Source organism: Dermacentor variabilis, chromosome 11 (assembly GCF_050947875.1).
Source record: "Dermacentor variabilis isolate Ectoservices chromosome 11, ASM5094787v1, whole genome shotgun sequence".
NCBI classification, from domain to species: Eukaryota; Metazoa; Arthropoda; class Arachnida; order Ixodida; family Ixodidae; genus Dermacentor; species Dermacentor variabilis.
The window spans coordinates 8,097,446-8,124,499 of NC_134578.1; the positions used below are offsets into that span (position 1 = coordinate 8,097,446).

The window sequence follows — 27,054 nt, forward strand, 5'->3', positions numbered from 1 at the left end:
AGCGGAGGAGGTCCCATAGCGCAAGGCTGCGAGGGGACCTCCTGTTTTCGAATGCACGAGAAGAAGTGAGCAAGCAACAGTGATTATACATTAGCACCGACTAGTAAGCACAACTAGTAAGCATAATTCACATACAACCAAACAACAAAACCGTAGTATCAGGACGATCAATCAACCTTCTGTTAAAAACACGATTTGTTTTTTTAAACTTAACGAAGGATACACACTGTTATAAACAGTTATCCAGGTTATTGCAAAATGCTACAGCTGCAAATTGGACCATGTGTTTTCCATATTTACTGCGTACTTTTGGTAGCAAAAAGTTGGAGCAACACGAAGACCGGATTTGGAGCAAGATAAAAACACCGACGAAGTAGTTAACGCGTTCAGACACACATGGTTACACCTTGGAGATGATCGTTTGGAGACAAGGTCTTTTCAAATATAGTCTTTTTTTGCTGCCATGGCCTCTAAAGATCGCTGGGTCGCTCTCGGGACGGCCTAGTGCAACGATCGCGCGTACTCGATCGGTAGGGCAAGAGCTTTGCCCGTAAGCCGTGAAATCTGTGCAGGACGTATCTTGGTTTAAACGACCCAGTATTTATTGGCAGTCTGATTGCGGAGACCTCTCTCTCCTGTGTCGAAGAGTCGGCCTACTGAAAGGTCAGAGGGTCAACTTGCTTAAAAGGGGCAGCAACTGACGACTAGGGAAGAGGAAACTAAGCCTCTAATATCACACACAAAAAAAGAGGGGACGGAAACGCGGAAGAAAAGATGGTAACAGCTTTGTTGAACAATCGTACTCACCGCATTCATGAAGACCGCCATATAACCAATTATATCTTCATTTTTGTCAAAGTAACTTTGGTGCTTCCTGTCGCTTATGATGTGAAGCTCTACTTGAAATACATCACCATTGGATGTCCGGCTGCTGATAGCTAAAACAACGGGTCAGATAAAACAGCCTGCTTATAATTTAATGGTTTCTCGTGAATGTACGTTACTAATCGTTTTTAGATTACATTTTGGTCACAATAAAGGCAAGCAATTTATTTCCGAAAGGGTTCACGCGATCCTTCACAATTCGGTCTCTTTTTTTTTTGCAGATGGCATGCAAAAAATGCTCTGATTTTGCAAAATGCGTTTTACGAGTCACATGAGCGACAAGCTTGGGCCTGTTAATAAACTACATCTCTCGAACTACACAGCTGCTTCATTGGTTGACGAGTTTACTAATTGCTACGAGGAAGTTTATAATACTGACTATGTAGATCGCATGCTATATGTGAAAATTACTTTAGCAATTTCGTGAATATTTACAACCTACTACAACCAGCGCCTCGAACCATTAAGGAACGCTTCACGCTGGTGCGCATAATGGTACATGCACATCTTTGCTACAGCGGCTGCGGAACTCAAACAGTCAATTTAATTATCTAAAATGTCAAAGTGCACTTACTCTCTTGTTTCAAGCTACTGTTGGAGCTCGGACCCTCCATCTCTGAAAAATGCGTAAGAAAAAGAGCACACAGCCATCGTTTCGCTCGAATACTTCTGGGTATGTGTGTCGAAGCGCAAGGCGACCTATACAGGGTGTCCAAGCTATCATGCACCAGGATTTAAAAAATATTCAAATGCCACGTAACTGGACATAGCCAAGGTGATGTTGTTTGGCGCTCCTTGGAGATACTCAGAATATTTTCGTAATCCACCGAATTACCTGATTAGTGTTAACTGATTAATAAAGTTCTCAAATATTATAATTGAATGAAAAGTGCCAATTATAACGTTGTACAGCAACATGAGAAACTCACGATACAGCTTTCTGTTGCCCAATACGTGCAACATGAACGCGATATTAGAAAAAAATTAGAGCGCTATAAAAACAAAGGACGTAGAAAAAGGAACGCATACACACGCGCTCACTCCCAACTAATGCTGTGGGTTGTGAGTGAGCGCATGTGGTGTGTCTTCTTTTTCTACGTCCTGTGTGTTTATAGCGCTATAAATTGTTTCTCCATTACCATTACCAACTCCAGCTCCATTACCAACTAGCCGACCTATCCATCCTTTTGCAATAAAGGTGTTTTTCCGAGCTTGATCGAAGCCCGCGAATACGCGCAAATAGCGCACTACAGGGCGCTCGAGGCAAAAGAAGTCTTCTGAAACCGGAAGTGTTCTGGAATGCCATATCGGCATTGAATTCCGTGGGATATTATGTAACCAATTACATAGCGTTATCATTGCAGCGTCATGCTCGGTAGTGACGCCGTCGATGCTTCCTTCGCTGTTTTCTACCAACCGCCCTATTCTGGCCGTATCCTCTTCTTTGGTTATGCCCCACGCTTGACGCTGACGATCATCATTGTCATGTGCAGCTTTTTTGTGTTGTCGACACCATTTTCGCGGAGGTGTGCAGACAGAATTTAACGCCAACATACCGCCTTCTTAAAAACAATTTTTATGCGAGGCACATGTTGCCGTCCTATAGTTTTGCCTGTAACTACGCAGCACTGCTTTTTCTGACCTGCGAAATGCATGACCACACACACCACCCCTCTCAGAGTCTGTGCGAAACACAAGATATTGCTGTGGTTGCGCAGTGCTGTTCCGGCGTGATTAACGCTTGAATATCTAAGTGCTCTTCAAGTAATAAAGAAAAAAGACGCGCGCGACAGCCGAGCGGTTATCGTGCCCAACTACCAAAAGCACATTGTTGCAGTGCCACGTGTCCAAATGTTAGCGATGAAAGGTTGTGGACAAAGTTATGGTTCTCTGTCCATTGGTGATGGCGAAGCTTGGAATAACGAGGCGGTTTGACGGAGCAAGCACTCCGATGATGACAAATGATCATCGTCAGCGTAACGAAATGGCTGTATGGGCGTGCAAGGCAGGCTGTGTTTCGTGTACTTAACTGCTGTCGTAGTAATTGATCATTCGCAGTGAAGGGAAAGGAATCTTCCTAATCTCTCTAAGAGAGATGTGTGTGACTATGCTTCGCGAAATACGAAACCATTTGTGAGAATTTCCAATAATTGTACCAAAGTATATCTCCATCCTCACTCAGACAGGGATCAGTCAACTTACCCATATTGATGAACCTTTCCTCTGTCTCCTTCACTTCATATATCTTATGCAGAATTTGGCCTTGGAAAGAACGGTCGCCTTCTGGTACAGGTTTGATCCTCAGTTTGTGGTTTATAATGCCCTCCTGTAAGAGCAGGGCAAGTGCAGTTTTTATGTAAAGAATCTAAAGACGTGATAATTGTCCTAAACGATTTACATCGCAATGACTGCGCTTTTTCGCAATAAAGAATGAGCACGGCCCTTTGGGCGGTATCGTGATTTGCCACAATGAAATGACTTAAACATTTTAGCAAACTCTGTCAAAATGCCAGCGCTAGATACAGAATTTATCTGAACCTCCATGGGTACCTTCAGCCTACTTTTTCCTGGTTGAAGCGTAATAAAGCTTTCCATGATCTGCTAAGATAACATTCTTTTAAGATAACAAGCACTATGCTCCTTTGACAAAGATTCGCTATCAAACTAGATCAGATGTTTTCATTTCACCAATTCAATGTTTCTCATCCCTTGGGCTCTGTCGTCATGAGTTGCTCTTTACGTAAATTTTCTCGTACTACTAAGTATCATGTCGCTTATCATGTCGTACAGTTAACTACGCACGTTCTTTCATGCCACGCACCATAACTGATTGGAATGCTTTGCCTCCACGTGTTGCTACTGCCACTGATCACGTTGGGTTTTGCAACACGTTGTCAGCCTTAACTACTGCTTAATATGATGCATACATTATCTCATGTTTGAACTGTTTCTTTTTACTTTATGTTTCTTATAATGTAGATCTTGTTGTTTCTTTTCGTTTTATGCTCTTTGGAAAATTTATAATGGGCATAATTTTTGACTACTGCTTTGTTCATGTTATTGGTGCTTTTCTTTTTCTTTGTGCTTATCAGAATTAACGGTATTTGATACTTATATTCTAATTTCTCATGATGTATGCTTAATTTTTTTTGCAATGAACTTGTGGTGTATTGCATATTGTTATCGGATGTCTGTACCTCCCTCTATGTAATACCCTCAACCGTGAGGGCCTTTAGGGGTATTTTGTTTAAATAAAATAAAAATGAATACACTTGCATGGTGTCATCATTTGGGACCGTGGTTTCTTTTGCTGTCCCATTCTCTTCTGCATAAATTCCTGAAACTCTAATTAAGTTTAGGCTCGTGAAGAATGCCCCACTTTGAGTCGCTCTGCTACATGGCCTTTGAAAATTGAAAGCATGACTATCCATTCGTGAATTTTACTTGTCCGTTTTGTGTGGTATTCCCGCTGTGGGTGTTCGTATTTTCGCATGGTGTCGTCTCCTCCAGACACCGTGCGTACTAAGCCTATCACATCGAGCCCGATCCGCCGGGGTAGCTTAGTAGCTGTGGCGAGAAACGGTTGAGCTCGAGATGGTGGATGTGATCTTCAGGCCGCGGCGGCTGCATTTTACTGGGGCTACATGCAACAACGCCCGGGTACTTATTGTTTAAGTGTATGTTAAAGAACCCCACTTGGCCAAATGAGCGTCAAGTTGCACTCGGTGTTTTTCCCGTATTTCGTTGCCGCGCTGTCTTTCCTTTTGTTAATTTAGCTACTAGTACGCACATTTTACAAAAAACACTTACGACTTTCACCGTGTCGTCTCTTTGGCGAACCCGAACGGAGGACTGGTAGTGTGTATCGTGGTACAAAGTTTGTTGGATAGCAGATGTGTCTACCTGAAAGGTGAGTATATTGCCCCAATTTTACTTGAAATTCCGTAATAATAAAAATGCAAATATTTATGCTTTACATATACTTTATTTAATGCACCGTTTCTCGAAATTTCCAGATGAAATATTGTGGCGTTCTTTTGCTATAGCGCTAAAACTTTAACCATCATACCATTACCATGGGATCAATTTTTTTATCAGACGTCAGCAGCCTGCTCTCCTAAGAACGTTTCCAGTGGTAGGGAACATTCTAGGTCAAAATATTTGTCAATTCTAAATGATTCGCGTCAGGTACAAAAGTTAGCTGGCTTGATCATAGCTAAAGCGTGTTCACAGCAAAAACGTGTCAAGGAGACCTGAAGAGGAAAACAATACCACAACTACGAAAGGATTCAGTGACATCACCCAAGCTAATTTCTTCTTCGCAGCTATGTTAGAGTTATACATAGGATTGTGTAGTAGGTGGTGTGACGAAATTCTGACAACTAGTCTATTGTATACTTAAGTCACAGTCAGTGTCGTTATAAACATACTGAAGATATCGATCACCTAGAAGTATTGTAGACTTACTTCCTCCAAATGGTTCACTTCTTCACTGGTTGTAACAAAGAGCAGCTTGTCCGCCAGTATAGAGCTTCTTTCAAGATGTAATGTGAATTTGTCATTGAGTCGAAGAACCAAGTTTGTTTCGCTCGTTCTTTCTTGCAATATAGTCGGATAGACAAACATATCTTCTTCTGTTATGAAAGGGACAACTCGGTTAATCAATAGCAATTTACTTGAAACAAAATACTGCGTCATTCATGCTTAAGTGCTGACTGTGTCTTCATTTGTCAATCCTAATGAGATTGGAACAGCTGACAACATCAGTCGTCAACCTGCACTCAACACTCTATCTAGGAGGTGGAGTATTGATATCTTTGTCAGAAAGCCAGAAATGTATTCCCTATCCTGTCTTCATGATGGCGTAGTATGAAGTCATTCGCATAAAAATTTCAGCTTATTATTTATATGTGCGTTCTCCATGCTGCAAAACACATTAGCGCATAAATAAGAATAAAAAAGAAGGAACGCAGAATAAAGACGACCAAGGCAAGGTAGACAACACGACTAGCACTGCTCGAGCCGTTTTACTGCCTTCGCCATTTGTTGTTGCTCATTTTTTTTCTTATCAAGAAACTCGTGTCCACCTCCCCCGACTGCCTACTCTGCTACTTTAACGCAGTTGTCACCTTATTTTTTTGTATGTTTAAGAAACTAATTTCATGGGATTTTTTCCCTAACATTATGGCATTCTTGTTTACTAAACTGCAATAAATGATAAGCTAAGTGTCGTATCACACATATAACTTCTCATGGGGGCCTCCTTGCCTTTGCACTTTTTCACATTTAGATGCTTTTGCACTGCGCCTTTCTCAAGCACGAGCTGCTTTACCGAACAATAGTCGGTTCTGATGACCACACAGCAGACGAGCTGTTCGCGCATATTAATTTTTCTTGTTAGGTCCCAAAGTTGGACTGTGGCTCATAACCTTTTTGTCTATTGGCTTTCGTTTCTTTGATTAGTTCTTGAGTGCCATAGGCAAATGGCATCTTAGCTCGTCTGTTTATCAGCGACACTTTGCGAAACAGTTTCAAAGATCTTTCTCGCAATACTTAGCCCCTCGTATCTAGTGTACCGTGATCGCCAAACAGCGACAGCCATGAGCATCAACGCAACATTATTGCAATGCAATCACAAAAAAAAGCCGTCCACGATTTCTTTTCATAAAGATAAAATTGTATCGTATGAAAGGAACTGGGGTAATGTTGAATTCACATACGGATACAATAGGCGCAGTCAATTCACGCAAGGGGCAAAAAGAAACAATTTAGTAAATACGCAGAAACACAAAATTTAATGGAGGAGGATTACAAAGCATCTCATTGTCTCTAAAATCGGTATTTAGTAGGAAAACGCAACATAGGTGCTATGAACTAATAACAGCTACAAACAGTGAAAGACTATGTGTGGAAATATACTCATCCACGGAAGCGTGAAATTACCTGCGTTGCTGTAGAGTAGGAATTGTAGTAAGATGATAAAAATTTCCATTTTTCACTTGTCCTCGGTCGCCGTGCTCAACCTTTCGATGCTGGTGCTCTGCTGGTGCGCAACTGCCACACTTGAATTTATGCAGTTAGCTGCAGAAGTGAACTTTTTTATCATGCCATCTTCTTGCACTTTCTTATGACTGGTTGGAGAGATGCCTCCACCTCGGTCTCATTATGGCCACATCGGTATCAGCCGTCAACGTGGAATGGTGGCGTCGGGCAGTTTGACGGTGCACTCTTACCGCGAAAGAGAATAAAATGTCGGCCAGACATCAGGCCGCAACATTCACTCAACTTTTTTCACTGACAAGTGAGCGACAAGACAATGCGCTGATATATCTTGTCGGTGTAGATTTGTAAACAGTTGTCCTGGTGGTTATCCTTTGATCGGCTTTTCTCGCCACTTTTCGCTGATCCTAACATAACTCAGCAACATTCGGGCACCGACTTCAATGTCGCGCTGATAAGAACAGCCGGCCGCCCTCAGTCTTCTCCCCCGCAAGAGAAAGTGCCTGCACCGCATTCAATGAATTAGAAAATTGAATCGCTCCGCTACTCTCCGAGTTCTGTTTGTCCCCATTCATAGCACCGCAAGCTTTTCCGCACTGTCCAACTACCATTATGCTTCTTATAATAGATCCTTCGTTCCCATCCTATGCCCACTTTTCACTTTACCTATTCAGAATGCAGATTTCGCACTGCTCTTTACATAACTATCCACAGCACAATTGAAAGTTAAGATGAGTAAACCTATTAAACGTTCTTCCTAGCAGCAAAGCCATCCCGCGTGTGGTGGCGCCTTTGGCCTCAACAACAAGAGGAAGAAATAATCTATACGGCATCAATGCATATAATTCCCCATTTTGCGCTTTAACGGCGAGTTTATGCATTGAGGTGTAGCCCGCTTTTTATGCTGGCAAGCTACTGGCGCGCTCGTGGGGTTGTATCACTGAAAGTAAGGTAATCGTAACACCTCCTTACAACAAAATCGTTTATTGAAAATATCGCTTTATTAACCCGCCGTGGTTGCCTAGTGGCTGCGGTGTTGGGCTGCTAAGCACGAGTTCCCGGGATTGAATCCCGGTCACGGCGACCGCATTTGAATGGACGCGAAATGCGAAAACACCCCTGTACTCAGATTTCGATGCATGTTAAAGACCCCCGGGAGGTCCGGTGTCCTCCACTATGGCGTGCCTCATAATGGGATCGTGTTTTCGGCACGTAAAAACCCATAATTTTTAAAAGATCGCTTCATTTCATTGTTGTTGGTCTCAAGGACGCGCAGTGCATGTATTTTATGCCGGATTATTCGAAGTGCAGCAGCACCACACACCACCTAATACGAAATTCTGAAAGGGGAATTTACACGGGACCGCTTAGTGCAGCATACAGGCTGAGCCTTTGCGTTTCATCGTACCATCCTGCATAGATGATGAACGCTGAGAAGGTCACTCCGCCACATGACGCCAGTTCTTTGGGACTAACAATATCACGTGATGATAACCGATAGGCCAGTCAGCTGTTCATGGGCGCCAGAAAAATTTCGCCACTGCCATGTCGCTACTATCGCGTCTCAGTACACGCTTTACGAACTACCGTGCTGCTGAGGTGTAGATCCTGCATTACTGCTACTTCATTAAAGTCCATCCTCTTTAGCAAAGTTCCGCTCCTGATACTGTCAATTTTCTGTACCGATAACATCGTTTCGCTGGTTTCCTACACGTCCAGAATGGGATGTAGCCTGTGTAATTAATTGGTAGACCCCGCCCTTTCTACATTTGCCTAACGCAAGTTCCTCCCAATAGGAGCAGTATAATGGATGATATATTGTACTCGTGCGAGTGAGGGTTATCCTCTAGAATAAGCGTGGGATGGTGGGTGCAAAAGATTGTGGGGGTTGGGGCCCCACGTGTCCTTGTGGTCTACGGTCTTGCTTCGCGTTCTATCGTCTACATTGTTGGAATGTAGCTCTGTTTACCGGAATAAATTTTATGAGCTCTTCTATTATTAGCATCGGAGAGCTCATGCGCCGTTACGTTTCCTAGTAATTCTGTTTCGCCTATAGCAGCCATATAAGACAAGACGTTCTTGAGTTGTACTAACGTGAGTCCTAACACTGTTGTGGCAATCCTTATGCCAGACGTTCAGTGTTTGTCAAAGCTCCTTGTCCTGACATAATTTACTACAGTAATTCCCAGCTTACAACTCTTGTTCTAAACTCCGTATACTTTGCACAGTTTTTGCGCACGTAGGTGTCTGGCGTTTTCATTAAACCACGAGAAAACCTCTTATGCCGGCGAAGCTTTTCTCATATAATAGCGTGTACTTCAAGGTGCAGGCTCCACGACTGTTCGACAAAATAGACGACCAGCCTTTTAAATAAATAAACTAACCTTATAAATAAACTGTGCTGAAGTTTTGCTCTACACAAACGAGGCTTGTCAAACCTTTAAAAAGATCCCGTGTTCGTATACGCTATTTGAGCTCTAAATCTGCCCTAAAAGGGCCATGCAAGAGTCCATTTTCTTGTTTCATGTACGTAATCTACATGTAGCGTCTCATCAACTCTCTTGTTTCAAGAAGCACTGACCTACGTCAACGGTATCAAACGTCGACTACGGTGGATTTCGTTAAAATTTGCAGGCAGAATACTATGGTAGGCACACTGGTAAAACGACGGTGTTGTGTCAGAAGGCGAAATGGCTTGCTATGGAAAGTAATGAGTTAAATAATATGGTTCTCGCCCATGCAGGGCTCTTGTGTCTGTTATTACAGTGCGCATGATCAGCTTCTTAGCCTTCGTGCGAAGTAAGCATAGACTTTGGCTGTTGGCTTCTTTTTCCTATCACAATTATGCTAGTCGTCTCACTTCAGAGATTCTCTGCAACCTGCACGCTGCTGCCTATAGAATACGGCCTTCGCAAAACCAGGTGCAGCACCTTTTCCACCAAGCCTCTGCACCTAAGAGCCTGTGTCCCACTAAAGCGACTAATTACGGCATATATATACGTGGTGTCCCACGCCAATTTAGGCAAATTTTAAAAATATTCAAATGAGACCAGGCGGAAAAGAACCAATGTAGTGTTGTGTGCCGTTGCTTGGAAATACTCAGATGATTTTTTAATTCCCCTTAATAACATAATTAGTCTTAATTAATTATTCAACTTGTCAAATAGGACAATTAGATGAAAAGTGTCAATGAGAAAATTGTAGAGCGACAGGAAAAACAGTCGATACAGCTTTCTGTTTCTCAATACGTGCTACATAAAAGTGTTTTTCCGAGCGCGAAAGAAGTGCCGTGAATGCACGCAACGTGCGAGTGCCTCGCAAAGGCCGAGGCACGCAAGTGCCTCGGCCAGTCGCGCGGCAGCTTTGCGTGCATTCGCGGGATTCTTTCACGCTCCGAAAAACACTTTTATGCAGCACGTAATGAGCAACGTAAAGCTGTATCGGGAGTTTTTCGTGTTGCCCTACAATTTTCACGTTGACACTTTTCATCTAATTGTCCTATTTGACAAGTTGAATAATTATTTAAGACTAATTATGTAATTAGGCGGAATGAAAGCATAATCTGAGTATCTCCAAGCGACGGCAAACAACATTATCTTGGTTATGTCCAGCGACGTGGCATTCGCATATTTTTAAATTTTGGATAAGTTTACGTGGGACACCCTATATGCATTTATTTGTGGTCTTTCGTTTAACATCGACACGCCTACACAAGTTCGAATAAGTACATTCACTGTAGCGCCCTTATAAGCACTTAGTCCGTTGAGATATTTTCCGTTGGACACTCAACAGGTCCAAGAGTCGTTTGCACACGCCACTCGAGAGAGGGAGCGCCAGACCAAGCGAGAAACCTGGAGACGCTTCGTTTGTAGTTCTTTCTCCCAAGTTTCACAAGTGAGCGGTGATTCTGCAGCATCACGCAAAATTCACATGAGCCACTTCTAGCTTGCTAGCAAGGGAAATGTCGACTGTCAGCCCACGTACACCTTGCGAGGTAATTGCACACAGGATTGATCAGTGATCTTCTTGGATAAAATATACAAAAAATATCCCCCCAAATTTGAAATAATGAAGATGTATCACTAAAAGTTAAAATTCGCTCAAAATATTCTTTCTAATCTTCATTTAAAATTTATTTCATGTTATGAAAATCAGTCCAGTCATCTAGCAATAATATACGCTATTAAGTGCGCATGGCCTCATCGGGAGGCTCCATTAAAAACGGTGGCCATTTAGTAAGCATAAATATCTACTGATAATTTCTGATTGACTTGAACGCTTGCTGTGATCACCTACTTCATTAGAAAATATTCAGTAGATTCAACCTGTTAAGCCTTGTTTCAGACTAACAGGCTACTCTGCGTGTATTGACATATACGCGCTAAAGAAATACATTTAAGAAATCATTATCAGTGATAAATAACCCTAAACAAAGAAGTGAGTACCAGTGGAGTTTTCGTACTTTATTGTTTATAGAATCAAAAGTCAGGTAGCTATATTCAAGATATATAACAGGAACTGAAGTGGAAAGGGTGTCCCAATTATCACCATTCATGCACTCCACATGCTCCTCTCTTGCACGTCTGAAAAAGAACGTAAAGCTTTAGTGCCTTGAGGTGGAGCTTGAATGACGCCACTTCTTCATTTCCTCATGGGCATATTTTCCAGACATTACTAATTCTCAAGCATTTTGTGACCTTGTACACAAAACAGGAGCTGAAACGCCACCTTTCACGACTGTCTAATCGTGCCGGTAGCGAAGGTTATTTATTCACAAATAAAGGGATTGTTTTTCTAGCTGAGAAATATTCCTCGCATTGGGCTATGTGTTCCTCGGATCGGGCTATTCTAGAAGTCGAGCGTTTTTTCCAAACGCTTTGGTAAAGAAATCTATGGGAGACAACTGTAATGGAACTTTTCACAGGTAATGACGATTTCAGCAGAGCCCATTCGCATTAAACTTACAATGGCTGTGCTGTGTACCAATACTTCGCTTTCAATTCTTTTAAACCCTGCAAGTCCAAAGCCCATGATCGTAGTTCGATATCTGTAGTATTAACCACAGCATATCAAGACAGTCTAGATGGAACTCACTCGTGCCACTGGCCCGATTCTTCTGGCAGTGACAAATCTAGTTCATTTTTAGGAAGCAGTCACAAAGAAGCCCGAACACAAGAGAGGCAATAAACGACCACTGTCCGACCAAACCACCAAACGTCAAATATAAATAAAACATGAAAAATATCGGTGCGGGGAATAAGAAGGTAGCGTCAATTCTTCAATCATAGACATACATGTTTGCTCTCGGAAATCGCGGTTCAAGCATGGCAGTTCTCCATGGAAGTTAATAGAAATGCTGGTACACGCAGATACTGTCGCTATTACTGATCTCTCATGACTCTCAGAAAACGCGTCTTTCTACTAGTGTCTGGAAAGAACTTCGGTTCAAACAAAGTTGAGAATGCGATTCAACTCACGACATAGTAAGGCACGGTCAGACGGTGGTGCGCCAGTGAACAACGGTTTGTGCTCATCCAATACTTAAATGAGGTAATAGCTTGTCTGCTCTAGATAAAAGTTTCTCAAGTTAATTTCTACGGCATTCTATAAGCCATTTAGTCTGTGGTTTGGTAAGCGCTTCTCATGGCTCTTGTGATCGTCTTTTTACGCCCGATGTCTAAAACCGTAAATCATTGCTATTTCGCCCAGTTTTCTGTCATTTAGCGCAGAACGAGAATTCTCATAAGGCCACTGCGGGCTCTCTGGTACTTTGCTGGCATCGCCAGGCTACTTTGTTTCACGGTTCTTGAATAAATGCGTGAACTTATATAAGTGACTCGTTGTCTCATTATGGAAATGTCAAATCTCGGAGTTGTAGTTACGTTTTGGTTAAAAAAGAAGGTAGGCTCTGCTCGCTATAGTGAACGAGGTCTCCCAAGTGTCGAAGACTGATTTGTGCTAGTTACCGCAATATGCAATACAGTGTACAAGATGCATGCTTTAGAGATATTCACCTTTCCCTTCGTACAAGCCATGCGTTCTAGTATAGCAGCACCCCAGCAAGTTCTCATATTGCCTTTCCAATAGCAGCACTGCATTTTGCACTTCTTGGCTTGGTCCGCAGGCTGTAAGTGAAGCATAGGAGGAATCAGTGAATGCCTGCTGAATGACCAAGATAGTGCAACAATGTTAGTGCTTCGGTACCTATGTACCCGATCACATGCACAAAATGTCATGTCGCATATCACCGCCAGAGAAGTGAAGGACGCAAGAAAGCCGTGATTACCATTGGTGAGCACGAGTCCCGTCTTGACTGGCAGCACCATTACCACGGTGGTGCTTACCGTATCCGCTTCCGCCCGCAATGGAAATGATCATCTAACCTTCAGCGTTGTGCTCTACCGCATGATGCTCTCGACTGCAATCTGCTACGTCGCGACTAGCCTGTTTCCTTTGCGCGGTGAAATACGTGTAAAATGTGCGCTTCTATCACGCGTCAGCTAAAGATTCCACATAGGCAACAAGTTTGACACCCCCGGATGTAGTAATCGGTGAAATTCGTCGGGGGCTGGCCCTGTTGATCGACTTCTCGCCTATGGACTACGAAACTAGCTACAAAGCACTACTTTTTTTTCCTAAGACGCCTTTAATACTAAAAGCGTTATTTCGTTGCACTACATGTGGGAGTTATTTCCGAAGAAATTTAAGGATATTTGAGTAAACGCGAACTGCACGATTTTCCAGTCATACAAAATAATAGTCACGTTATTTTTCCGAGAATGCACTGTGATTCAGTGTTGGACATCCAACTCAGAAACACATTTTAATGCAAATCTTCTTTAAGAAGAAGTTACGTTTATTCACTGACAAATGTTTTAATCATTGATCAACGTTTTCCTAATTGCTGCCGTACACTCTGAAAAGAGTTGCACCATTTGGGGTGTATGTTTATCACACAACAATAATCTTCACCTGTCTTGCTCGCATTTCCTTTCTTTAAGGCTGCGAGCCCGGAACTTCCAAGTCACGAACGGCATGCGCGTTATCAGCATGAGAGAGCATTCTCGACAGGAAAGCGGCAAGCGCAGCGATGTAGAGAGATGACGATTATCGTTGTGTGGCAAATAAACACCCCAAAGGGTGAAACTGTTTTTAGAATGTAGTAAACGGGCCTCTGGAGTTCCCGAGACTCCGGATACTTGTGAAACGTTGTCTCATTGTCAACATAGTGCTGTCACACTTGCCGAACGCCAGTGTAGTTTGTTGTCGCGAACAATACGAAAAACGGATATTCACGCTTGACAAAGTGGTTCCAGCTCACCTTCATTGGGAAGACTTTCAGTCCCTTGCCTTTGTCACCGACCACCTTCCTGCAATAGTACTTCTCTCGCACTGTTTGTCCTGGGTATTCCTTGTGATTTTCCATCAAGTTTGTGCTCGTGAGCAAGCTTTTGCACGCTTTCGTTAGCCTCCTGCGTGGACCGGGCATGAAATGCACAAGTTATAGTGTAGTGCCTATCGAAAATTCACCGACAACTACGAGAGAGCTGTTCATAGAAATGTAGGTGGCTATCACTGCTCTAGGCCTCGTGGATTGTTACAAGTGTAATTAGAAAGGGTAAGCGACAGAGATAAACTATACAGATTACCCGCTGGGTGGGTATCAATGTCATGCAAAGGATTTTGCAGGCTGCTGCCTATCTAGCATCACTTGAGGTTTTCTACAGTTATCAGATGGCACGACGGGTAGGCATAAGACAAAAGACTGTGTGCCTGACATGGGCGTGTGATAACGAGAGCGCCAAGCTGACTGCACAGTGACGATGATGGCTTGACTGTGATCATGATAGAAGGACACGATGGCGATAGCAGGACAAATAACTTATTGTACTGCAGTGAGGAGATGTTAAAACTCGTTTAGGTAAAACATGGGCTGGTCTAGAGTATGGCTAAGATCACACAGTATCTCAAAGCGCTAGCTGCCACGAGTGAAGAATGCGAGAAGCCTGCGCTCTCTATCTTTAATAAGCAACTTTTTGCTACGTAAACTTACGCACGTGAGGCACCCCGGGATAAAGTTCACAAATATTCACGCATTTCACTGAGAGGACCGAAACTCAGCTAGACTAGAGCCTACTGTGAACTGCAATTATGATAAAAAGAGGACTTCACGTTACAACATAACACTCTCGCGGAAACTAAAAGCAGTTGGGAGACGTGTTTTGGAAAGGCAAATGCATCACGGCTTAGTTTATTATTGAAGTACTCATCTTCACTCATATCTATAGGTTCACGGAGGTGAGCGTGGGTCAAAAAGTAAGTCTTGAGACCTGGTTTAAAGTACGTTCTCCGCTGATAAACGCCGCATAAAAGTGAACAGGTGCTGGGTCGTTATAACGTAAGGCTATTACAGACTTTTCTATTTCAATTCTGCCGCCAGCAGCCCACGAGTGGCCAAAAAATTTCCGGCCACCCGCACTTCGCCTGTGTGACACGTGACGTCCCGAAAACGGCGATGGTTTCCCATCTGATATGATGTGTAGACACTGATTATGCATGAACATACCGAAAAAAATTAAAATTAAATCTGAAATACATGCCGCTCTACGCAAGCTTAACGGTCGTTCTGCTCCAGGGCCAGACGGGGTCACTAACAAAAGCCTTCGCAATCTCGATGACGAGTCCGTGTCCCATCTGACTGACTACATCAACGATTGCTGGCGCAGTGGTGCCCTTCCAGCCGCCTGGAAGACTGCCAACGTTATCCTAATCCCAAAGCCTGGCAAACCATCTAGCCTCAATAACTTAAGGCCCATCTCCCTCACTTCATGCGTAGGCAAGGTGATGGAACACGCCTTCTTAGCACGCATCAACAGTCACCTCGAGGACAACTCTCTCTATCCCCACACCATCATTGGATTTCGCCCTCACCTTTCTACTCAAGACGCTATGTTGCAGCTCAAGCATCAAGTGCTAAACGATCGTTCCCGTAACATGAAAGCCATCCTCGGACTCGACCTCATTCAAGCCTTTGATAACATTTCCCATGCAGCTATCCTTGACCAGGTCTCCAACCTCCACCTGGAAGAGCGAGCCTACAATTACATCCGTGACTTTCTCTCCAATCGCACGGCTACCCTCTCGGCCGGGGATTTACGATCAGACCAGCTTCCCCTTGGCAGCAAAGGCACCCCGCAAGGTTCAGTTATCTCTCCCATGCTATTTAACTTAGTCATGATTGGCCTTGCCAAGCACCTACAGCAAGTCGACAATATCAACCATACCATCTATGCCGACGACATCACCATCTGGTCGTACCGAGGCAGTGATGGTCAAGTGGAATCAGCCCTCCAAACGGCGATTGACACGGTTGAAGCCTATCTCCAAGGGACCGGACTGCGCTGTTCGCCGGCTAAATCGGAGCTTCTGTTATACAAGCCCATTCAGCGGGGTCGCCCTCCCAAACACCAATCTGATCACCGACCCTGTGACGCCATCACCCTACGCCTTCAAGATGGCAGTCCTATCTCACACGTCCCTAGTATCCGGGTTCTCGGTCTCACCATCTCTACCAACGGCTCTAACGCCTTGGCTCTCAACAAGATCTGTGCCCAATCGCAAAACACCCTACGACTTCTTAAACGTATATCTAACCGACGAGGAGGACTCAAAGAAGAAAGCCTTCTCCGACTCGTCCAATCCTTTGTCATATGCCACATTACGTACGTTGGTGCGTACCTCAACTGGTACCGGGCTGAGCAAAACAAGCTCGACACCCTCATACGAGGGGTCTACAAGCAAGCACTTGGGCTCCCGCATTGCACCAGCACTGAACTCTTCAACCAACTGGGAGTTCACAACAACCTCTCCGAACTCATTGAAGCCCAACAACGCTCTCAGCTTGAACGGCTCACCCTTACTGAAACGGGGCGCTTTATTCTGTCCACGCTTGGCTTCACCTACCATCAGCAACAGGGCCCCAAACAACCGATCCCGACCGACATCCGTAGCTGGATCTACATAGACCCTATCCCTAGAAATATGCACCCTGAATATAACAGGGCCCGGCGCCAAGCTCGGGCCGGAGCTATCATAAAAGCCCTTGCCCACGTACCTGGCGTCACATTTGTTGATGCAGCCCAATACTCCCATGGCACACGATTTGTGGCCGTCGCCACACGCGATGGAGCCCTACACCACGCCTGCAGCGTCACTACCCCCACTTCCGAGACGGCTGAAGAAGTGGCCATCGCCCTGGCCACTTTGGATCCCACCTGTCACACCATAGTGTGTGACTCTCGCTCAGCCGTTACTAACTTCAGCAAAGGCCGTATTTCTCCCCAAGCTCTTCGCATCCTCTGCCAGGCACCACACTCTAAAGACAGCGTAATCTCCCTAACATGGATCCCGGCCCATGCGGGCCCTGTCCACCCACACCTCCCCAATCTCAACGAGGTCACCCACTCCATTGCGCGAGGTCTAGTCAACCGCGCCGGAGTCACTGGAGATGAGTTGGACACCAGGGACAGTCTGACAACTTATAACGATCTCGTTAAGGCATTTCACCTCAGTCGCCGAATCTTCCCCCCGCCTCACCCAAAGTTCAGCCGGGCGCAGGCTACCACCCTGCGTCTACTACAAACAAACACGTACCCTTCACCCGCCCGCCTCCACCTTATATTTCCGGACGTCTACACTACCCCCAACTGCCGGTGCTGTGGAATTCACCCGGCTACGCTTCCGCATATGCTATGGGAGTGCCCAGCACAGTACACCCAGACTAACACCACGACTCTCTCGTCGAGGTTGCATGAGGCTCTGCGGAGCTCCGCCCTCGACGACCAAACCTGGGCGACCCAGCACGCCCGCGAGGCGGCGGCGAGGCAAGCCCTCGACGTCCCTTCGTGGGAGGCTTAGGCCCGGCCATCATAAAGTGCTGGTTCTACAATAAAAGTTTATTCCTCCTCCTCCTCGGCGTCTTTTCAGCATTAGCCCTCTAATTCTAACTGGCATTAACCGAAAATGACGGAGCAGGGCAGGTCACGTAAGGCGTAGGTTAGATAACCGGTGGGGCATTAGGGTTAGGGGATGGGTTCGAAGAGAGGGGAAGCTAGGTCGATAACGGCAGAAGGCTTGGTGGGGTAATGAAATTAAGAGATGTGCAGGCGCTAATTGTAATCGGTTGGTGCAGGAGAGGGGTAATTGGAGATCGCAGTTAGAGGCCTTCGTCCTGCAGTAGACACAAAATAGGCCGATGATGATGATGACTTCCTGGACGCACCCACTTCACCTGTCTCTCACGCGACGTCACAAAAACCAGAAACACCCCCCCCCCCCCCCCCTATCGCCTACCTCGCCTCCTCGCCCTACCTCGCCTCGCCCGCGCGTCTCGCGCGCGACAGAAGAAGGCGCTCTTTCGGCCCGCCTTGCTCTCTCGCGCACGCGAGATTAAGCCGCGTCCACTCGCACATACATCGTACGTCGCGCGGGAACGGTTTTATCGCCTTTGAATTTTATACTGAGCCTCACGGTGAGGCAATCGCAGAAATGTGCCTGGACTGTCCATGTAATCGCTATCGCAATAAAACTTTCTGCATGGCCGTATGACGTTATCGAGCCCTTTAGGCACGTTTACGACATCACTACACTCTAAAAAAAGTGTTCACCCTTTGGGGTGTATGTCTGCCACATAAAAATAACCGTAATATGCCTTACTAGCACTTCTTAGCTGAGCACGTGGTCGCGGGATCGAATCCCGGCCACGGCGGCCGCATTTCGATGGGGCCGAAATGCGAAAACACCCGTGTACTTAGATTTAGGTGCACGTTAATGAACCTCTGGTGGTCGAAATTTCCGGAGCCCTCCCCTACGGCGTGCCTCATAATCAGAAAGTGGTTTTGGCACGTAAAACCCCATAATTAAATTTTTTTGCGCTTCCTATCTTGAAAACGCCACGCTCGCTACTTTACTGTCGGCAATGCTATGTCATGCTGATAACGCACATGCCATTCGTTACTGGGGGGTACCGGGCTCGCAGCGTTAAAGAAAATAAATGCGGACAAGACAGACGAAGTTTATTGTTGTGTGGCAAGATACGACTGAAAGGGTTTAAACGTTTCTTACAGTGTATGCCAACTATTCACTCTGAAATGGTTATACCTCTTGGGATGAATATTTTCCCCACACAGCTATCGTCATCTGCCTTGCTTGCGTATCCTTTCTTGAAAATGCTGCGCTCGCTACTTTCCTTTCGAGAATGCCCTGTCATGCTAATAACGCACATGCCGTTGGTGACTTGGAAGTACCAAGTTCGCAGCATTAAAGAAAGGAAATGCGGGCAAGACAGATGACGATTATTGTTCTGTGGCAAGATACGACTCAAAGGGCGTAAACTTTTCTTACAATGCTTGCCAGCTATTCACTCTTAAATGGTTGTACCCCTTGGGGCGTATATTTTCCCCACACAGCAATCGTCAACTGCCTTGCTTGCGTATCCTTTCTTGAAAATGCTGCGCTCGCTACTTTCCTTTCGAGAATGTTCTGTCATGCTGATAACGCGCATACCGTTCGTGACTTGGAAGTACCAGGTTCGCAGCGGTAAAGAAAGGAAATGCGGGCAAGACAGATGAAGATTATTGTTGTGGGGCACCATACGCCCCAAAGGTTGTTATTATTTTTAAGCGTGTTCTTTGTTCAGGATGCGTTTTAGCGGCATTCTAAATCTTTCGTTACACGCCGCTGCGATTTTCGACCAGCCACCACAAGCTAAGTAAGGGGAAGCGGACCAATCGCAGACGCCGGCACCACCCTGCTCATCCAGTTAATTATTTTCACTGCGCTTGCTCGCCCTTACCGAAACCTTCTCCACTTGAGCGTGCTCCTCGCTCCTTGTCAGCCAATCAGATAAGAAAACCAGATCAATGTAGGCAATTTTATTCGTTTGGAAAGCAGACAAGTGACCTGCTATAAACGAGGAGAACGTTTGATTGGACAGATCAGAGCTGAACATCATCGCCCGATTGCGTCGGCCGTTACGAAAATAGACTTCCGGTGATTGGAATAAAAATAGATTGGAAATTTTCACGTTATTGGGCCCCTTGAACTGATAACGGAATCTCGCGGTATTCATAATGCGGGCTTTGATGCCCGACTGAATATTATGAATAAAATTCTGGTGTTTTACGTGGCAGAACCACGATTTCATTGTTGAGGCGAACTCTAGATTTGCATTCCCTCTTTGGGGCTATTTAGCGTGCGCCTAAGTCTAAGCACGCGACCCTCTTTTTGCGTGTGTGCGTGTGCGTGCGCGTGCGTGCGTGCGTGTGTATGTGTGTGCGTGTGCGTGTGCGTGTGCGTGTGCGTGTGCGTGTGCGTGTGCGTGTGCGTGTGCGTGTGCGTGTGCGTGCGTGTGTATGTGCGTGTGTATGTGTGTGCGTGTGCGTGTGCGTGTGCGTGTGCGTGTGCGTGCGTGCGCGTGCGTGCGTGTGTATGTGCGTGTGTATGTGTGTGCGTGTGCGTGTGCGTGTGCGTGTGCGTGTGCGTGCGTGCGTGCGTGTATGTGTATGTGTATGTGTATGCGTGTGCGTGCGTGCGCGTGCGTGCGTGTATGTGTATGTGTATGTGCGTGCGTGTGCGTGCGTGTGCGTGCGTGTGCGTGCGTGTGCGTGCGTGTGTGTGTGTGTGTGTGACTTAATAATAATAATATTTGGGGTTTTACGTGCCAAAACCACTTTCTGATTATGAGGCACGCCGTAGTGGAGGACTCCGGAAATTTTGACCACCTGGGGTTCTTTAACGTGCACCTAAATCTAAGCACACGGGTGTTTTCGCATTTCGCCCCCATCGAAATGCGGCCGCCGTGGCCGGGATACGATCCCGCGACCTCGTGCTCAGCAGCCCAACACCATATGTGTGTGACTTAGGCCACATCGAGCTCACCTCGAGCTCGAGCTCACCAACGCAACGCCATAGCAACCAAGCTACTGCGGAGGGTTGAGCATGATTATGATCGCGTGCGATTCAACGCACTGGTGGAACTACCGGACACAGCTAAAGGCACAGGGGTTTTTATTTGTACATCCCTTCACTTGATCGCAAACTGATCCATCGTTTCTAACTCCTCTTCGTCCCCTCTTAAGCCGTACCCCACTACTCGCTCATGTCTAAAACCAGCGACGCGCCAGAAGAATAAAAGTTTGCCACACACTGAAGTGTCGCCAAATCAAGCGCAAGTACAGGAATACGTCGCCACACTCGCTGTCGCATACACTGACACCTACTTGCTCCGCACTGTTTTCATGGGCGTGAGAGAGGGTGTTACTTAGTGGAGGTCCCTCGCCAGTCTTTCACTATGGGATCTCCTAGAGTTACTTTTTCTGTACAAAATTTTAATCGCATCAATAAAGTGAAACTGAAACTGAAGGGTGTGAATTGACGTGAGTATCAATGTGAGTGAGCGCCTTTAAATTTGAGTGAAGCGACCACGAACGTGGGTGAGATGCTGGTGACTGTGAGTGGCAGTATGTATATGAGTGAATGCCGGGATTGAATGCGAGAAGGAGGGAACTGGCTGGGTTGCTCGTAAGTGTGAAGGGATTTATTATAAGCATCAGTGCGTGTTGGTGAGTAGGAATGAACAAAAGTAGGAACTTTAGCGAGTACCAGCGCATGCGAGTGCGTACATGGCATGCGAAAATATTGGGGATAGAGTGACTATTAGTGAATGCTATACCGTCGAGCTATGATAGAGGTTTTCTCAGAAAAACCAAGAGCTATAGTTCAAGATAGTTGAAGCACTGCGGCTCACCCGTAGACTTTGCGGATGCTGTCTTCAGTGCATGGAGAAAGTCTGTATTTCTTTAATCCTCCGTCCACATAACTCATGAGATAACCCTCGTTCCATGGGCACCTCGGGGTAGTGTCATGATCCGATCCCATTCTGCACCGTAAAACAACGATTTAATTTGTATGCAAATTTTAGGCCAATGGCACAGAAAACGCACTTACAGATGTCCCAACTCGTGTGCCATAGTATTGACTCCACTGTAAGCGGTTGCTTTGTCTTCACCGACACCGACCCCGTGCTTGCTGCATACCGCACCAATGAATGCGCGTCCTGAAAGAATAAAAAGTTATTGTATAGCCACATGACAGCGGCAATTTGTGATATAAGATGCTTGCATTCGGATATACTGGCGTAATTGTGGATTAATAATGTTTGTATTTTTGCTGATGCGCTCTTTCTCTTTAATGGTCGCATTCGTTTACGAAAGGTTCGGTAAATAGGTTCTGTATGAAAAGGTTGTTTATGAAAAATGTCAAGCTTCTCCAAGCTTTCTATAATTCCTTTGTCGAAAGTTTGAGAAGTTTCTGGCAACTCATGTCACTATAAAGCATCGGGATTCAACAACTCATTGGTATCCACTGAATAGCTATATGACCAACCAATTCCTTTATTCTCGCTGACCAATTAGTAAGCGGTGAGAATAGGCACATAAACGGCGATTAAGGCACGCTCCGTTTCTGCCAAGAGACATCGCGTCAGAGTGATGCTCGAAGATTTCGCGCATGTAGTTGAGTAAGAAAAGCCTCATCCCATGGTCAGACTAAGGCTGCGGCGGGCTCTCTGTAGCATGTAAACATTTTTGGAAAGAGAGGCAAATGAGACGAACTAACAAAAAGGGTAGGCGAATATCAGTTCGATCTGACTTACACTGTCAGACGCTGCACAGATTAAAATATAAACGAAGGTGATTGAAGCGATAACGAAAGGAAATAAACTGTGTGAAAACCACATGAATCGCGCGAAAGTACCTAAAGCATGACAAGCAATAATTCGCTTCAACAGGAGCTTGGCATTCCTCACATGATGATGACGCGCTCAGACCTACCTTGTTCGTGAGCGCTGTGAGCCCACACACAAACGCAAATGAGATTTCATTCCCGAAAGGAAACTGCGCATTCAGCAAATAGATGTTTTGGTTCCTGATCAGGTTCTTGCGACATATTTATCTGCAGTGCATATGGCGAACCGCGTGTGTAGGATAGCCAGGCGCCTTCAAATGGATCACACGCACCCTGCCGTTCTTTTATTACGATTTGAACCCGCCTTTGCCATTAGTGTAGTCTTGTCTAACTAAATGCCCTGACAATATTTACCGTACGACTTGTGTTACCAGACGTATTGTGATGGGCTTCGGGCCCTACCAACCTTTATAAGTGGCACTGGGGCCAAGTGATCGCCGGCAGTTTTTGCGAGGCCAGATCCTCCTCCTAAAGCTTGTCACACCACTCACATGTACTTTACTTCAGTAGCACCGGTGATTGACGAACGGCTATTCATTCCACACTGTAATATTCAAGAGCGTTGCATACGACGGATATATATTGCTGCGAGGAGACAACAAGACCTCTTCTTTGTGACTGCATCTCACTCCTCTCTGCAAAGAGAGCACCTGGTCGTGCTACAAAGTGGACAATAGCCGCTTGTAGCATGAGATTATCCTGAGACACCGGCGTATATTGTTGTCTCCGGAGATGACTTTGAACTCTTTACTACGCTTTCTCCTCGCGAAATGGATTCCCCTTACACGCTAGTTGTCTTGCACTTGCTAATGAGCAAATCTTGCCGGGCTACCACATAGGCTTCTTGCTTTAAACGCAGAAGCGCTCGCAGAAGCAGATGACGTGTTTCGGGTCACCCGGTTTATTTCACTCGGTGCGACATGCAGAAGCAGCCTGCATGTCCATAAACCGACATCCATGAAGTACGTAGATTGTATTCTTACTGTGTATATAGAAAAGTGGATTATGCAAAGCTAAGTTTCTTTTACCACAGCGCTGGTGAAATGCCCGAATGAATTGAGAGTGTTGGTGGTTAGCGGAACATTACTCGCGGTTGGTTATCTTTAAAATACATAAGTGGTAGGGAATCTTTTGTTGTGAGGCCAACATGCGAGGACACACTCGAACATTTTGCTGATACTTATTTTCACAGCGATTTCCTTATTGGAAGCCAGCGATTCACGGTAATACTTGTTTAGAGGCACTCCGCGAGATAGTAGCCAAATGTCCGGTTAGTGTTCCCGGAAGAACAGCGTACAGTGCACGTGGGTGCGTCGATAATTCATTTCACATTCATGCTAGAAACGCAATTGAAGGATTCATGGTGACTTATATTCATGACCCCCACTCCATCGCCTTCCCTCCCAAAAAAAGGAGCTCAAGTGGGGCAGTTTCCGAGCCAGTCTAAGAGGCAAACTCTGCTTGGACCACCCCCACCCCACGACTGGCACTTACCCGCTATGCCTTTCTCCACTCTTCCATTGTCCACCTTTATCAGATCCAGGCTGAAAGGATATTGTAACTATAGTTATTGAAAAAGCTGTAGTGGCATCATGGCATGAGCAGTTATAGAGAAATAAGAGTGATGCCGAAAACTTCAGGAAATGATCTGCCACTGTAAGCCCATTGGGTGAGTATGTATTAGCGGTATTAATGAGGATTTATCGTTCCTTGCGTACTGCCTCTTTGAGATTGCTTACGCTACTCATTGCTTTTTGTTAGGTACTCATTATACGTTCAATATGAAAGTTAGTTTTACTACGTGTATAAAGAAATTAAATAACGGTGATTTATATTTCATTCTTGTGTTCGTTTCAGTTTGTGTATAGGTCTAACCGGATTCCTAAGCAAATAAAACTAAGAAATGGTGTCGAGCAGACAACCAGGCCGACAAATCGATCAACGTGTGCGGTGGGCTTAGGACAACCTGAGGTGCGTATAACTTGTATAAGAAAAGCAAATAAACATCTCTGTATATGTAATGATGACAAACCGTACGGTAATGAAGTCTTCTGCTGAGCGATGTCTCATTGAGCGCCGGCCACATGACGAGCAATGAGTCACTTTTTGCAGTCGTCTGAGCACTTTAGAAGCGCGCTGCCTCTCCGTGCAGAAAGTGCTTGGACCATACATGTGCCCCATCAAACAGACATAAGCTTTAAAGACTGCGCGAGATTTTCGTGTAAACAGTGACTTAGTAAATTTTTGTTCGCAGTAGTTGATGCCTGTTTATGCTTGCACAGCGCTCCCTACCTGCCAATGCTTGCGTTGTTCACGGTATTCAACTCGTGAACCTCTTACTTCTCCTCCTCCCCTTCCCTTGCGCAGAGTAGCAGGCCAGATATTCCACTTTCCGGCCGACCTCTCTGCCTTTTCCAGTCAATAAACTTCTTCAACTATTCTTTTCTTTTTTCTCCGTGATACATGGACTTGCTCTGTTAGTGCTTGGCTAGATTGTTGTAGACGTCCGACAGTGCTTAGTATTTTCGTTATCTTTTCCCAGCTATGATGATCAGATGGCCAGCCCTATCGGTGGCCAAATTTGCCACATTTCAAAGGTAATAAGAAGAACCAGAACCAAATTGAGGCGTTTCTATCATTGCGATGGCAAATATGTGGACAATCCAGGCACATTTCCGCCATCGTCGTTGACATCGGAGTCCATGTCGCCGAGATGTTCCGTATAAAGTCCGAATGCGATCAAATTGTCGCAGCGCGGTGCCGTATGCTGTATGTGCGAATGAAAGCTTGCGATGGTGAGCCGACGATGGTGGCTAAATCTCTGCGCGCGCAAGGTAGGACAGCAGGCAGGTGGCGCGATGTTTTCCATCACGCGGTAAGGCACCGGGGGGAGTGTTACTTCGGTGGCCGTTGTGTAGTGAGGCCACGTGGGCCCATATCGAAAGCCATATGCGATGCGGACAGAGTGCACCGAGTGCTGATAGCTTCGTGATCGCTGTATTCCCACCGCTTAGTTCGCGTTGTAGCGAGAGACAGCACGAAGGTCAATTCGCTAGCTCCTGCCGCCGCGCTTCCTCACTACAGCGTTCTGATAGCGAGTGTGAGCGGTCCTCGAGGGAGATATGTTCATGTTTGCACGCGAGTGACATCATGCTTGTTGCGTATCATATTGACCACAAATAAAGACGGGGACAGCGGAAGAGAACACAAAAACAGCACGGGCGGAGTAACGCCCGTGTTTTTGTGTTCTCTTCCGCTGTACCCGTCTATTTGCGGTCAATATGATATGCAGTAAACAACAACTAGGCCAAACTGTAGTTTTTCTGAACCATGCTTGTTAGTGTAGTTAGTTAGCGCATGTTTACAAGTTTATACGGCCGATAAAGCTACTATATGCAATTTGTATAGCTGTCTACTTATTACCTATCGCAACTGATTGTTCGCATTTCGGGAGAAACTGTGACTTTTTACGTCAAACATGACGACTCACACCAGAAATAGCTGAAAAGAAGTAGGCAACACCAAATGCTTACCCGGTCACAAGAAATACCAAGTCAGGTTCTCCTGGTACCTTATCATCTTCATGATATTTCAGTATACCGTCTAACGTGGCACCCGTGTCTATAGTACCTTGAACGTTTTTGGCAAAAGGAGGGTCCTGTTACAAAAGAAAGTAAATAAGGAACTGAGTGCGTCTGCAGTATTATTCGATTTTGTACGAATGTCTTATTCTGCATTCTGCTATTATCAAGCACTGTCTTACTCGAGGAGAATGTATAAACAATCTTTATAATATGAATTGGCAGTCGATTGCACAAATAGTCATTTTTCAGTCATTTAGGACCTGCGTTCTCTATTCTTTTTCTTTCTTCTTTTGCACTGGCTTTTCTTTATCAGTAAACAGTGTGCGGTGAGAAATAAGCTGCTTACTCCAAAACAATAATGTATCCGCGTCCCAGCAAAACTGTATTTGGGAGTCATGGTGACTGGAACGGCATGAACCTTTACTCGTAAAATGAAATTCGGGAAACCCCAACCAGAATTTATTAAAAACCTCGTGCTTCCGAGTAAGGATGGTTTCTTTTTTGACGATTGAGATGGTGAGAAGTGCATCAATGTTTACGATAGTTTTATGCTTATAGGTATCGGAGGGAAAACAGGCGTACAGCTAGCTACCTTATTGAGAGTTTGGTAGTAGAATAGGGAACAGTTCATGAGCGACCTGTACACCCACCCCGCGTCACTGACCATTCGATACCGTTGCGTCTTTTTTTGCCTTATCCAAAAGACCGCATGCCCACTGAAAAAGAAAGATGTTGAGTACGTATTTGTATATCAACTACAACCAAATGCAACGCAATAGAA

The 27,054-nt window shown here is 45.3% G+C and overlaps 2 protein-coding genes across 2 annotated transcripts in view; both read right to left on the reverse strand.

Annotated features, from left to right (window-relative positions):
* The window catches only part of LOC142564449 (venom metalloproteinase antarease TserMP_A-like), a 29,935-nt gene extending 24,368 nt beyond the window's left edge, over positions 1–5,567 (reverse strand). The window contains exons 1-4 of the mRNA XM_075675450.1: positions 5,353–5,567; positions 4,696–4,788; positions 3,088–3,211; positions 808–938 (exon numbers count right to left, since the gene is read on the reverse strand). Coding sequence (XP_075531565.1) covers positions 808–938; positions 3,088–3,211; positions 4,696–4,788; positions 5,353–5,511 — 507 coding nt within the window. The 5' untranslated portion in view covers positions 5,512–5,567. The remainder of the gene's footprint in view (positions 1–807; positions 939–3,087; positions 3,212–4,695; positions 4,789–5,352) is intronic.
* Positions 5,568–11,333: 5,766 nt separating this feature from the next.
* LOC142564276 (venom metalloproteinase antarease TserMP_A-like) overlaps positions 11,334–27,054 on the reverse strand; it is a 37,831-nt gene continuing 22,110 nt past the window's right edge. Inside the window, exons 8-14 of the mRNA XM_075675217.1 lie at positions 26,223–26,347; positions 24,184–24,233; positions 21,892–22,000; positions 21,692–21,823; positions 14,207–14,357; positions 12,900–13,010; positions 11,334–11,468 (exon numbers count right to left, since the gene is read on the reverse strand). Of these exons, the coding sequence (XP_075531332.1) occupies positions 11,430–11,468; positions 12,900–13,010; positions 14,207–14,357; positions 21,692–21,823; positions 21,892–22,000; positions 24,184–24,233; positions 26,223–26,347 (717 nt within the window). The 3' untranslated portion in view covers positions 11,334–11,429. The remainder of the gene's footprint in view (positions 11,469–12,899; positions 13,011–14,206; positions 14,358–21,691; positions 21,824–21,891; positions 22,001–24,183; positions 24,234–26,222; positions 26,348–27,054) is intronic.